Source organism: Otolemur garnettii, unplaced genomic scaffold (genome assembly GCF_000181295.1).
Source record: "Otolemur garnettii isolate 467f Iridium unplaced genomic scaffold, OtoGar3 scaffold00161, whole genome shotgun sequence".
Taxonomy (NCBI): Eukaryota; Metazoa; Chordata; class Mammalia; order Primates; family Galagidae; genus Otolemur; species Otolemur garnettii.
Genome location: NW_003852556.1, coordinates 2,420,409 through 2,433,914, shown reverse-complemented (window position 1 = coordinate 2,433,914; position 13,506 = coordinate 2,420,409). Strand labels below are relative to the sequence as shown.

Genomic DNA, 13,506 nt, shown 5'->3' with positions numbered 1-13,506 from the left:
GACTCACTCTCTCCAGCCTGGTGCACTTCCCCCTCAGACCAGCAGAGGCCCCTCCCCCTCATTCCCACGCAGTCACTGGGCCCCTGAGCGCCCAGAGGCCAGCATCACTGATGCTTCGTTTAGGACTCTGCTGAGTACTCGTTCCTGTTCCACAGTAAATACTATTCCTTGAATGTGCAGTTCCAGTGACAGGTTGTGGAATTTCAAATCCCTATTAGAGATCCCTGAATGTTCTTCAGCAAATTATTAACTATCAGGTCTCTGAAACACAATTCCTTAAGAAACAGTCCACGCAGGAGATGGCACTGGGTTTCATTCATCTCAACTCAGACCAGCATGGGTGGCTTCTTGAATCAGTCTGTTAAAATGGGTTTTGAGACCACGTCTAAGTTCTGACCTCGAGCCCCGCTGCCTGCCACGTACAGAGGTGGCAGGCAGCCCACGCCCATGTGCCCACTCCCTGCTCTCAGCATCATTTCTGCAAAACTTGGAAAGCTAATGCCCCCAATTCTACTAAGTTTTACAAGAATGTACATAAAGGCATGAATGTTTTAAATGATACAGGCAGGCATGCCAGATGGCTATTTTGTTGCCATTAGCTATCTACAATTTATACCCTTAAGAGATATTCAAGAATATTTGCTAATGCCAAGGAAGCTGAGAACATTATGGTTGTCTGCTATGGAAATGAGAGCCCAGGGAGGATACTGAGATGGGAGGCACGCAGTTTATACTTCTCCGTGGAGTTTCGGTAAGACAAAGTGCCAGGAAACTCAAGTATATTAATGAATCCAAAGTGCCAAAAATACTATACAAAGAGAATCCGAATTAAGTAAAATCACAGGCAAAATGAAACAATACTAACCTTCTAGCACCCCTCTCCCAACTGCCCACCATGGAAAGAAACTACACCCAGGAACAAACTGAGTTTTTATTAAATTTGTAATGGACAGTTGTAAAGCCAAATGTTAGTAACACGCTTAGAACACTGTTCATTAGACCTTTCCTCTCTATTTCACCAATTTTTATTACAAAAATCAGAAAAGTGAAAATTCATTACATATTTGCACAGTGCAAACACTAGTTGCCTAAACAAAAGCTATTTTCTATAAAATCATGAAATTAATTGCAGTTTTATTAAGAGAAAGCCCAAATTCTCAGTTAATTGGATATACATAGTAGTATATATTTAAAGCAGAAAACTCCCAAAACCTAAAACCCAAAACAAAGAAAAAAGAAAATATAAGTCAAAAGAGTTAAATACTTTGACCCGACAGTCCTACAAATATTAATAGTAACTTCCTCTAGCACAAAGGAACCTGCGCTCTGTGGTGAAAGCTGCAGAGCCCGGGTGGGAGGTGCGGGATAAAAACAGTCAACACAACACAGCCGGGCTGCAGCCCAGGACAGGCCGCCTCACTCCAGGGGCCTCCGTGTGTCTACACACAGCAATGTGCCAAGCTTCACAGACACTGGAAAAAGATAATCATTCGTCTCTTCATACAAATCACTGCAAGAAGTCTGGGTGCCCGGCACAGGCAGCTGCTGTGCTGTCACAGGATTCAGGGGCCGAGTGACGCAGGCTTGGGAGGAACCCCCGTGCAGACAGAGGGCAGGGACCAGGCACCTCCTTTACTGTCCCAGATTATCTTGACAGTGGGATTTAATTGCACAAAAGGGAAAATGGCAGTATCTGGTGACAGAATTAAAAACAAAATATTGAGATTGACATCAGAAAAATTAATCTCAAAAGTGTGTTTTACAAAAGGACCAATACACCACTTAGAAACACCTAGACTAGAAGCCCTACTCATGCACAAACAAGCACTCACCAGGAACTTGTCCAAGAAGTTTACTTTTTTCAGAAAGTATAAAAACAGTACAAATTGTGACATTACTTCAAGTCGATGCTACACGAGTGTTCTGAGCTGGCCCAGCAGGAAGGACGCCTGCCTCTCTGGGGCAGCGCTGCCCCTAGGAGCCGTGGGACAGGTGCATGGTGCCCAGCACGGCGCAGGCATACCGTTCCTCCACTTTCACGGAGTTGGAGTGCTCGACCACGCTGCTCAGCTCAGGGATGCTTTCCGCAGTGTCCCCAAACCCGTGGTAGTGTCCGTAGTGCAGGTTGTCCCCCATGTCTTCCACCCAGCAAGGCCTGCTGGCCACGCAGCTGCTGGGGCTCCCATTGAGGTGCAGGGAGCCGCACATCTCAGGGTTCACGCTCGTGGTGTTTTCCGGCTCCTCAGTCCCATTAACACTGAGAGGACCCTGGCTATGGGGGAACTGCTGTCCCAGAACTGACCCACTGTTAACACCAGCAGATCCTGCTAAGCGCTGGCCAGTCCCGCTTTCCATCCCATTGAGCTGGGTGGTGGTGAAGTCCACGTGTCCACTGATGACACATCCATTTGTCAATGTACTGGACATGGAGCTATTGTTTTTCATATCTGCATTAAGAAATACACCTGTCACCAAAATTCAGAACCAGTGAGAGAGCAGTTAACTATAAAATGTTTCACTGTTGCTACAATTTAAAAAAATTTAGTTTCTTTTGCTTTTTCCTTTCAAACAAACCAGTTCCTTTCCCAAAATAAAAACAATGTGCACAGGCAGACTTAAAAATAAAACCATGGTATTTTCCTAGTAAGATAGCTAAGTGTGCACTTCAGGGCACCAAGTAGCTGAACTAAAAAATTTAAGCCAACACACTGCATGAAAAATACCAGCACAGGACTAAATGCATCAGAAACTGTTCTTGTTTTAAGATTATGTTCAGACAGCTGTTTCAAATATCAATCACGAGAGAAAGTCCATCAGAACCAGAGAGAAGGATTTTCTACAAAAGGTTAACACAAAGCACAGAGAGAGAGGAATGAAGCAGGTGAGTTAGGGAACCACTTCAAACTACGCAGGACAGCGTCACAGAATGTTTTTTAAAAACCTTCTTGAAGTCAGGGAAGCAGGTATAGGAGTACTAAAAGGACAATTTTTTTCTGAGTACCACTCAGATCTAAGCAGTACTCCTGCAAGTCTGGAGAAGCCAGCAACTACAGCAAGGACAGGACCATTAATGATTCCAACGCACGTGGTCTTGGACCAATAGTTTTGAATAGTTTCTTCTGAGTTCAAAATTAAACTGTGATAGCCACAGTTTCATTTTATTAGGTTGTTCTAGCAAAAATACTGATAGTCTATTTAGTTTTTGAGTTTTCTTTTTTTTTTTTTGAGACAAGGTCTTACTCCACTGCCCAGGCTAGAGTGCAGTGGTGTCATCACAGCTCACTGCAACGTCAAACTTCTGGGCTCAAAGTGATCCTCCTGCCTTTGCCTCCTGAGTAGCTGGGACCACAGCTGCTAGCCAACATGGGCTAGTTTTTCTATTTTTGCGCAGATGGGGCCTTGCTATGTTACTCATGCTGGACTCAAACTCCTGGCCTCAAGCGATCCTCCTGCTTCAGCTTCCCAAGTGCTAGGATTATAGGTATGAGCCACCACACCCAGAAAAAATGCTGATAGTTTAATCTGCATGTACAGCATCCATTAGAAGGGTGATGTCTGACAGAAAAAAATCCCACCACAGAATGTCTGGTCACACTGGGACAATTCCAGGTTATTGTTCTGTACACTGGAACTTGAGAAGCAGTAACATCCATGTTCACAGCACTCACAGAACCATAATGAGAATGGTGTAAAGTTATCCCTTGCTCAGTAATGGTATTTTCTCTCAATATTCTACACTATCAAAGCAAGGCACGATATTCAATACAGAAGAGCTCAGTTCTGATAACCTTTAGAATCAGGACACAGTTTAAACACATCTGATTACCCCACCACGTCACGCACTGTGTGACCCCGCCTGGCTCTTCCCAGGGTGCCCCTCTCGCTCCTCATCTACACACCCCAGAGCAACTGCTCTTGTGCTCTGATGTCTTCTGCCAACAAAAGACCACAGCTTGTTCAATGAACAAGAATCTGCTACACATTCCACTAATCAATTTTTTGGTGATTCAAGCAACAATCATAAATTAATTCTTTAAAAGATAATGGATATTTTTTCAAATCGAATGATAGTTTTTTCTATTTAGTTAAAACTTAAGACTAGAGAACAAGTGTTCTAAGGACTAAATATAAAAACAAATGAAACAAGTTATTCCCTACGGAAATTTTAAACTGATTTTTTTCAAAAATAAAGTGCAAACTGCCTTCCTAAGTGATAAAACCCACATGACGGCAACCTTGACAGTTACTAAGGTTCACTGTGTAATTTACTGAAATAAAGTAAAATTTTTCAATGCCTAGAAGTGAATTAGTTCTATTAATCTCAAAATCAAGGTTGATCACTTCGTATCATTATAAAACACCTAAAAAAACCAGCAAAAGAACAGCAGACATTCCAGAGACTCGCCCAGGCCCCTGCTGGCTGCCCGCAGCACCCTCGGTTCTCAGTGGCACTCGCCCTGCTCTGAGCTGCCTGTTAAGACTGGTGCTTCCTTCTCCACGTTTGCCCAGCTAGCCGACCATTTCGCCAACCCCCAAAGGACACAGCATGGGCAGCCAAGATTGGCCTGGGACGAAGTTTCTGCCAATATCCTGCTTCACTTGCAGCCCCTCTGATAGGAAGATCTGGGTTTCTAAGAAAGTAGCCCCATATATGAGACCGTTCTGGAAGAAAGAGACTCTCAACCCTACCTTAAGTCTCAAACTAGGAGCATTTAAAATGCAAAGACATCCCTGCTGAACTGTGGCGAAAAGGGGGTGTTATTTGTGCAGTTTTTCAAAAACGTATAACCCTTGAAAAATAATCTCACCAAAACAAAAATCAAATTGGAACACCCTCACTTCGTGCTACTTCTCAAAGAGAAGAGGCAGCTCCCGCAGACGCTTAGTGGCTGTGGACTGCTATTTCACTGAGGAGATGCAGTGATCCCTCCCGACTCAACACAGCTGTCTGCACAGCCCGAGTGCCGGGAGTCAAGTGACGGAGAGTGTGGGGAGTGTGCGGGCAGCATCGCTGTGTGGGCTGGGCTGGGAGTAAACCACAGCTTTTCCACTATGATGTCCAAGCTTGGATGAAGTCTGACACAGAATATTTAAAAAATAAAGCGGGGTTACTTCTGCCTGTTCCAAAGCATGCAGCAACGCCATTTTTTAAAAAAAGCAGACTTTAGAGTTCTGTTATGCATCTTTAGGTCAAATGGCTCCTAACCACAGAAAACCTTTTATTTTAAATGTTCTATCCAATCAGAATTTCTTTCGGAAAATCTACTAGTGTCATTTAGTTATTTGGCAAAAAGTTCATACTACCCCTAACAAAGAGGCATAGAAATATAAACAGAAATGACTTTTTTATAGGTGTGGTAAACAACTCATAATCTAACTCCAGTGAAGAATTTAGCACAGAAAGACATAATAAAAAAAACTTAAGTAAGTACCGATGTCTACATGTACCATCACGTTGAGAGAATGGCTAGAACGTTTTGTTATCACCTAAATAAAAAACAGTAGGAAAAAGCACTAGCTAAATGCACAAATCTTTTTTAGATATTCTAAATGCTATAAGAACTGAGCTGCTGCCTTTTACAACTTAGAAACAGGATTGTTTTAGTATAGTAAAAATGTTAATGTTTAAAATGTGTTCTGTAAAACACGAGTGTTCAGCATTTTGACAAACTTAAGAGTGAAGGTCACAGAAACCAGAGCAACCACGAGTGTTGGATAGAAGACACTGTACTGTCAACCCACACCCACTCGTTCTCAAGCTTTGCCGTCAGGAGTCATCCTTGTGTTACGCTGCCTTGAAAAAAAAAACACTAGCCATAGCATGGTTCAGAATGTTCACCCCAAGTTCACATGTCAGAAAGTCAAAAATGCAAATCTCATCAAAAATAAGCAAGGCACAGTGAGCAAGAGCTTCAAATGAGAACAGGAAGATTGCACTTAGAATCTTCATATCCACAGAACGCACCCAGAACACTTATCCTTTATCTACAAATATGCTCAAGATATGCAAATTATAACATTTTGTAGACACTGGACAACAAAGTGCAAGAAGGTTTAAGAAAAACACTGTTAGAAATAATATGCATACTGATTCTTGCAACGACAAGGGGTCTGCATTGCCGAAACAGTATAGATTTCTATTTCTTTTGGTCCAACAGAACCACTCTCCTGCTGTTTGGTGTCTTCGACCACCGGACTGTTGTTGCAGCTAACAGGAAACTGTCCACTCCCACCTGTTACAACGGCAAACTCTCTATCAATGTGCATTTTGTCAGCCTCATCTTCCGTCTCGCCGTTCACGAGTGGTACGGCGTAATCCAAGCTCTGAGCTGCACAGAAAACAAAGATGACTTCAGATTCTCTGTACATAACCAGAAAGCTTAAAAAAATTTTTTTTTCATTTTTTTTTGATCACTAAATTCTTTAAACTATGTAAATAATTAAAATCTCTACAGGTAACTAGTAAGTTTAGCATAGTACTGAGAAACTTTTCCACTTTAAAAATTATTCCTTGAAATGTGCAATTTCAGTTAAAAGTTATGGAATTTCAGAAACCTATTACAGGTTTACTTGATGGCAAATATTCTAATTTTCAGGATGTTATTTGGAAAATATAAAGTGGTTATATAACTTAGAGACAATTCTACACTTTCTCACATTCAGCAAGTGTTTTCCAAAGAAATAATTCCTTTCATAATTTTAACACAAAACCATAAAACAATCCTCGATATTCTTTTTAAAATTCATGGATTTCATTAACAAAAAATAACAAAGGCTGAAACTTAAGACTGGTCTGTGAACATACTATCCCAAAGAGGCATGTGATCTAAGCACCAAAATACCATAAAACTGAAAACATTACATTAAGTCTTAGTTCCAGGACATTTGGACCCGAAGCAACACAGGCCACATCCAAGGTCACCAGCTGTGTCTGGGGTGCCAGTGCTCACACCTGGTCACTCACCATGTACAAGGTCCCCAGCCGTGTGTCTGGGGGTGCCAGTGTTCACACCTGGTCACTCACCATGTACAAGGTCCCCAGCCGTGTGTCTGGGGGTGCCAGTGTTCACACCTGGTCACTCACCACGTACAAGATCCCCAGCTGTGTGTCTGGAGGTGCCAGTGTTCACACCTGGTCACTATGTACAAGGTCCCCAGCCGTGTCTGGGGTGCCAGTGCTCACACCTGGTCACTCCCCCCAAGTTCCGCACACAGTGCACAAACCTATCCCTTCCCAGAAGCAGCCCTTCCTGCTTGATAGTGTCTAATCTTAGTGGGTTTTTATCAAAAAGGTTCTAACAAATCACTGTTACAACTTGCTTTATTCATTGACCATGGCAAGAATTCCATTATCAACTAATTTAAACACAATCCTTCACCTGCCGTCTGGCTGCATCACAATCCACCCAACCAACTCTCTGCAGCTATCCAGGTTGCCTCACTCTCTTTCCCTGTCAGGAACCTCCTAATTAACATCCCTGTAAACAAGCTCCGTGCACATTTCTGGGCCACAGAATACATGTAAGTTTCAGAGCTAAACTTCTTTCAAATAAACATTTAAAAATAGGAAGATCTGAACTTTGTAGCTTTAATTAGTTCTAATTTTAGAGGCATGCAAGTCATTTCCAATTACACCGTGTGTATCAGCTGCAGATTATTCCCCATGATGCTAGTATACAGAATGAGAAACCCAATTTCTGAGTGATTAGTATGTGGGAGAGAGAAAATTATGTCTGTACAGGTATGCAGCCAAAAGCATTCTTCAAAGGCAGGCGTAATCAGAGGCCTTCAACTGGGGCTTCCATTTGAAGCTTTTCTTAACCCTGCACAGGCCCTATGACAGTGATGCGCAGGGCTCTATCTGAAGGAGCAAGCTAATCAGAGGCCTTCAACTGGGGCTTCCATTTGAAGCTTTTCTTAACCCTGCACAGGCCCTATGACAGTGATGGGCAGGGCTCTATCTGAAGGAGCAAGCTAACACTTCCCGGGAATCAGAGGTGAGCTGCACCTTAGGAAACACACCCACAGGGGTGGGGGTGGAGCAGGGCCCCCCAGGGTGCCTGGTGACAAGGGATTTCACAGCATTCCACTGGCTCACTCCTTCAGTACTCTCAAGTGCAGACAGACAGCTCTTAGTATCCACAGGCTTAACTTTGGAATTCATAAGCTAATATGCCCTGGGTCAAGTGGACACTAGAAGTTGTATTTGCAATTTCACACCTCTGAAAAGGTTACAAGAATGCCCACAGGTAAAGAGTAGAAAAGGTAAGCTTAAGAAAGCAGAGCTCTTCTCACTAAGCTCCAGTGCTTACAACAGTAACTAGAGAAGCCTGCTGGCCAGCCAGAAACAGTGACACAGAAAGGAAACAAACTATTAAGGGTAAGCAGCATAGCCTGCAAGGAAGCCCGGAGAACCTCAGTAACCTCAGGCGGAGTGGGGACGTGCTGGCGCCCAAAGGCAGCCAGGGCTGAGGCCACTAGGGGGAGCCGGGATACCACACACCTGCCCCAAAGGGAAGTCAGGCCCGTATCACGGGCCAAGTTAATGCACAGCAAACTACCCGCCCTGTGACTTCTGTGAAATCGCCCACGTAGTAGATAGATCTTTTGTTAATGTGGATAAAAACAAGAGGCTTCTGTATTTTTAGCAATCAGGACACTCTTTGCCGTGGGACCTGTGCTAACACAGCGTCCTCGCATCCTGTCCCTTTTTCCAGAGCCTTTCAGGTGACCCTGGACACGGAGCTTTCTTCCCAGAGGCCGGAAGGAGTTCTCAACCCGCTGGGGGTGGGGGACGGAACTACAGCTCCAATTATTCACGTTTTAAAGTTGTAGCTTACAAGCCCAAATGTTTTAACTGTTTTCTCAAAATTTCAACAACAGTGGATTTGGACTTGACTCCGCTTGCACCTCCCCCCCCCCACCATCACTGCCAAGGAATCCCCAAACTTCACATACCACACTTACATGCATGAAGGTACCGTGCATATAGACACTTCAGAAAAATACACTATCTTCCTCCAGAGTTACCAATTTCTACTCTACCTAATTTGGGGGAAGGAAGCACTTCCATTTGACTTTCAGTGTTAAAGTTAAGGCAGCGTTTCCAAAAATGTTACTCAACATGACCACTTTGTACAGTGCCCTTGCCTGACTGCCAAGCGGGCATCTGTGGAGAAGACAGGCTTAGGACTCTCTATTTAGGAACGAAAACTATCCAGGATGGGCCCAAAGCCTCCCAGCCTCCCTGCACAGGTGCACAGCCACTGCCTGGTGCGGAGAACTAACTACAGTGCTAGGGACACAGGAGAGGCTCCCTTTGGGGACGGCCACTCAGGAGTCAGCAGTCTGCACTTGTACTTACATCTAAAGCGTGAGGGTTGGTCAAAATTCCTCAAGCCAATTCTCCACCAAGACTATAATTACAAGAACTATTTATGATCAAGCAGTCTGAAACTTAGGAAGGTCCTGTCCCGTTTGGAAAGCCAGGGAAGGTCTTCTACCCTCTCAGAGGTGAACCCAACCAGTGTGGACCCAGCAGTCTGATACAGGCTGTCCTGCTGTGCACTCCTTGCTGACATACACGTTTAGACCCCCGCCAGACACACCTAGGGCTTGTGGTAAAGGCTGATGGTCTGTGACTAGCTGGAAAAAGCACTGTAGTCACACACACATTTTAAGATGTGGACATTAAGTGCTCTGACTTGTCCCATACTGATCATATCCTAAGACCTTACAAGTGCAAATACTGCCAAATAGTTTTACTCCATAAATTTCAGTGAAGATTAGGACTACGGTAGATTGGTAATCAGCCTTCTATTGCCATAAGGGAGGACCTCAGGTGCTGACTCAGAACCTGAATGTGGCCAGGTCCCCAGAAACACCTCAGGCCTCTGCAACCCTTTCCCTGAGGCAGCAGACCACTGGGGAAGCCTCTCCCCACCAGATGGGCAAGGAGAGAAAACCTTCATGGTCCCTTCAGCCTTCCTGATCAGAATGCTTGTTCTGCTACAGAGCACACTTCACTCAAACATTTTTTTTTTTCTTAAAGATCCCGTTAAGATCAAAACAGCACTTATCAAAATGAAGGCTCTTTTGTTATAAGGTGACCTTCAGCTGGACTTGGCCAAGGGTGGCGAGGACACAGGAGGACGCAGCCAAGTGTCCGCAGCAGTCAGTGCTTCGGGAGACTGGGGACCTGGGTTTGTTCAGAACAAAGGGGAGTTGCTGTGTCAAGTCCCGGCGTCTCCTCCACGGCATCCGCCTCAACAAATGAGGTGTTTGAGGACAACAGTGGAAGCTGTTTAGTCTCCAAGAGTAATTCAGATCCCATTTCTAAGATGTGACACTAAACTTTAGTGATCAAGACAAAACACTTGATATCTGAACACAATTATGCATGTTCTGAAATCCTGGCCAAATTTATAAAAAACCAAATATACTGTACACAACTAACCAAACTAGAAGGAACTAAATAAAGTTTTACTCCTGGCAGGCATTCTATTCTCTGAATCTCAAGTTCCAAGGAGTTTGCTAACATCTACCACCTACCAAACTTGCTGGCCACATCTTCCTCCTTACACCCACTCAACGTGGACAGAAGTGAAGGTCCTTTGTGCACATCAAATTCAATCTGGGGAAAGTGTGCTGAGAAGTTTTCATTGCTAATTTTAAACTAAGTCACAACGTTGTAGGTATTCTTCCTATGAAGGGTTTTTACATCAAATACCTACACATTTTGAATGAGATTCTGAGAGCAATGAAATACCTGTTTGATTAACGGGGATGTGAAGATCTGGTATTAACACACCCTACTTCTTGTGGCAACTGTTTTCCTAATTATGAAACTGAAGGTTGTTCAGTTTTTTTCAACTTACAGTGCACCACCACCACCACTCTGGATCTCCAACCAAAACACACACAGTGGACCTCCACAGCTGACACCTCCCTACGTCGCCCTAACTGTCAGACTGGACACGCATGTGTACAGCAGCAGTACAGTGGGCCTAGGTCCTTATGGCAACCACCTCCATATACTGACCAGTCTGTACAGTCCCTCAGGTGGTCAACGTAGAGGTCCTACCACATTAACAAGATGAAGTTTTCTCTCATGGAAGGAAGTGGCATTATTTTCTAATAGGATCACTGACAATTTTGACAACAGCTTTCAACAAATACACATGCAAATAATTACATTCTGAAGACTGAGCACCAGTGCTGACCACCTGACCCTTACACAGCAGTGCAGCTGGGGCTTCAATCCACGCATCACTCCACCTTCAGCCAAGAGTTGATAAACAATACACTGATGATTTCTTAAAAGAGCTCCATCTCCAATAAACAAAATCCCATATGAGGTGGACTGTTACCCTAAAACACTAACCCTAAAACCAACTGCTCAATTAGTCCACCCCAAAACACTAACCCTAAAACCAACTGCTCAATTAACTATGGATCTTACTTCCTCCTTCAGAGTTCATGCTCATGTCTGTATTCTGACCAAACAGCATTTTCATACTGACACAAATGACTTTATCAAAGTTTAATAATCTCTTTGCCAAAGATGAAAGTTAAAGTATGAATTCTTTTTTTTTTTGAAGACAGTCTTACTTTGTTGCCCTCTGTAGAGTGCTGTGGTGTCGTGCCTCACCAACGCCAAACTCTTGGGCTCGAGCAATTCTCTTGCTACAGCCTCCCAAGTAGCTGGGACTACAGGTACCTGCCACAATACCCAGCTATTTTTAGAGGCGAGGTCTTGCTCTGGCTTAGGTTGGTCTCAACCGATGAGCTTAGGCAATCCACCCGCTTCAGTCTCCCAAGTGCTGGGATTACAGGTGTGGGCCACTGTGCCCAGTCCTAAAGTATGAATTCTTGTTGCCTTAAATTGCTTCCAGAAGACAGTTTAATATTCAATACAATAGGCCACATTATTATTCATTTATCTTTTATATCAACATAGTTTTCAAAGGGAAATCACTCCAATTTAAGCTACTTTCATTAAAGCAGAGACACTACCCTTTGTGGGGAAGAGTAGATAACCTTCAGACTCACGATTCTAACACATAAAAAAAATGTTAAATGAAATTTAGGGTGGTCCTGTACAAAACCCACCAGTTTGAGAAACTGAGGCAGGAGGATTACCTGAGGCCATAAGTTCAAAACCAGCCTGACCAAGAGCAACACCCCATTTCCACTAAAAATAGAAAAACTAGCTGGACGCGGTGGTCCAGGCATACAGCCCAGCTATGTGGGAGCATGAGACTGCTTGAGCCCAGTAGTTTGAGGTCACAGTCAGCTATGGCACCACCACACTCTAGCCTAATAAAGACCCCATCTCCCCAAAAAAGAAGGAAAAAAAATTACAGGGATTTAAGAATTAGTTTAGTCAGGAAAATTTCTGGAAGTAACTATTCTTAGAAATTTCACACTAAAAACATGAGTAATTCTTGAATTCTAGAAGACAAAATAGATTAAGGTTGTTTATTATGATCCAAATTATACATACAGAGTTATACTATTATCCCAAGCACTGTAATTTTTGAAAAATCAGAAGACAACTGTATTTTTATATATAATTAAGAAATATTTTATATGAATGTGTCACTGAGGAAAGCAAGTACTTATCATGGCAAGAGAACAAAAGTTTATCTAATAAAATAGATTAAGCAAAACGAGACTCAGTTAAACAGCAAAACAAGATGCAAAAAATTATAGTGAAAAACTAAAGCAGCATCTTGAATTACTACCTAAAAATGGTCACAGAATGGAAATAATTCTATTCAAATCAAGAACATTCAGGTAGTTGGGGGGAAAATACCTATTCTAATGACTGATACCAATACCCCCCACTTCACACTAAAAGATAAACCAGCATTCTTAGAACAGCACGTGGTGAGGGCTGACAGGCCCATCCACACACACTCAGCACACAGTTAAAGACACACATAGGCGACATGAACAAAACTAATGGCTGTAACCTACGTAAAGGACTCCACTAGGAAGCTTCAGGAAATTAGTAATGCCCATGCTGGCCAAAAGAAATTCGTGATTCCAGCTACGCTCAGCAGACAGGGAAGGATGGGTAGCACCTTTGATCCTAGCAGAGATTATCTATTGTGATGCTCTGAGGTGTCCCCTGCTCATTGTGCAGACAGGCAGCCGTGCAAGCCTCTAGGTGTGCAATACTTCACAGAAGTGGCAGGCTCCGCACCCACCTTTCTCTGCACTGGCTCCTGGGAGCCGCAGGGAGTTTTCTGTGCAAATGTGAACCTCCAGCCACTGTTCAGTCAAAAGGGACCCTCCTCTAGAGAAGGAAAAGCAAATCCCCTGAAGGCCACAATGGCTCTGCAAACCATCTGTGTAATAGCAATGTTTAGAGAACTTAAGGAATCCTTGGAAATGCTTATATACATAAGCAAAGGCTACTTCAATTGACCTTAACTCTTGAGACTAGTTTTAAAAACTATGTACATTTTTGAGTCTGAGTAGAACGTTAACTTTTTTTTT

At 43.4% G+C, this 13,506-nt stretch overlaps 1 protein-coding gene across 2 annotated transcripts in view; it reads right to left on the bottom strand.

Moving 5' to 3' along the window:
* Positions 1–926: 926 nt before the first annotated feature.
* Positions 927–13,506, bottom strand: part of ANKRD10 (ankyrin repeat domain 10) — a 34,850-nt gene continuing 22,270 nt past the window's right edge. Inside the window, exons 5-6 of one of the 2 annotated variants that reach the window (XM_023519183.1) lie at positions 6,234–6,329; positions 927–2,465 (exon numbers count right to left, since the gene is read on the bottom strand). In XM_023519183.1, coding sequence (XP_023374951.1) covers positions 1,975–2,465; positions 6,234–6,329 — 587 coding nt within the window. In that variant the 3' untranslated portion in view covers positions 927–1,974. The remainder of the gene's footprint in view (positions 2,466–6,233; positions 6,330–13,506) is intronic. The other variant, XM_003799992.3, reaches the window with a different exon arrangement.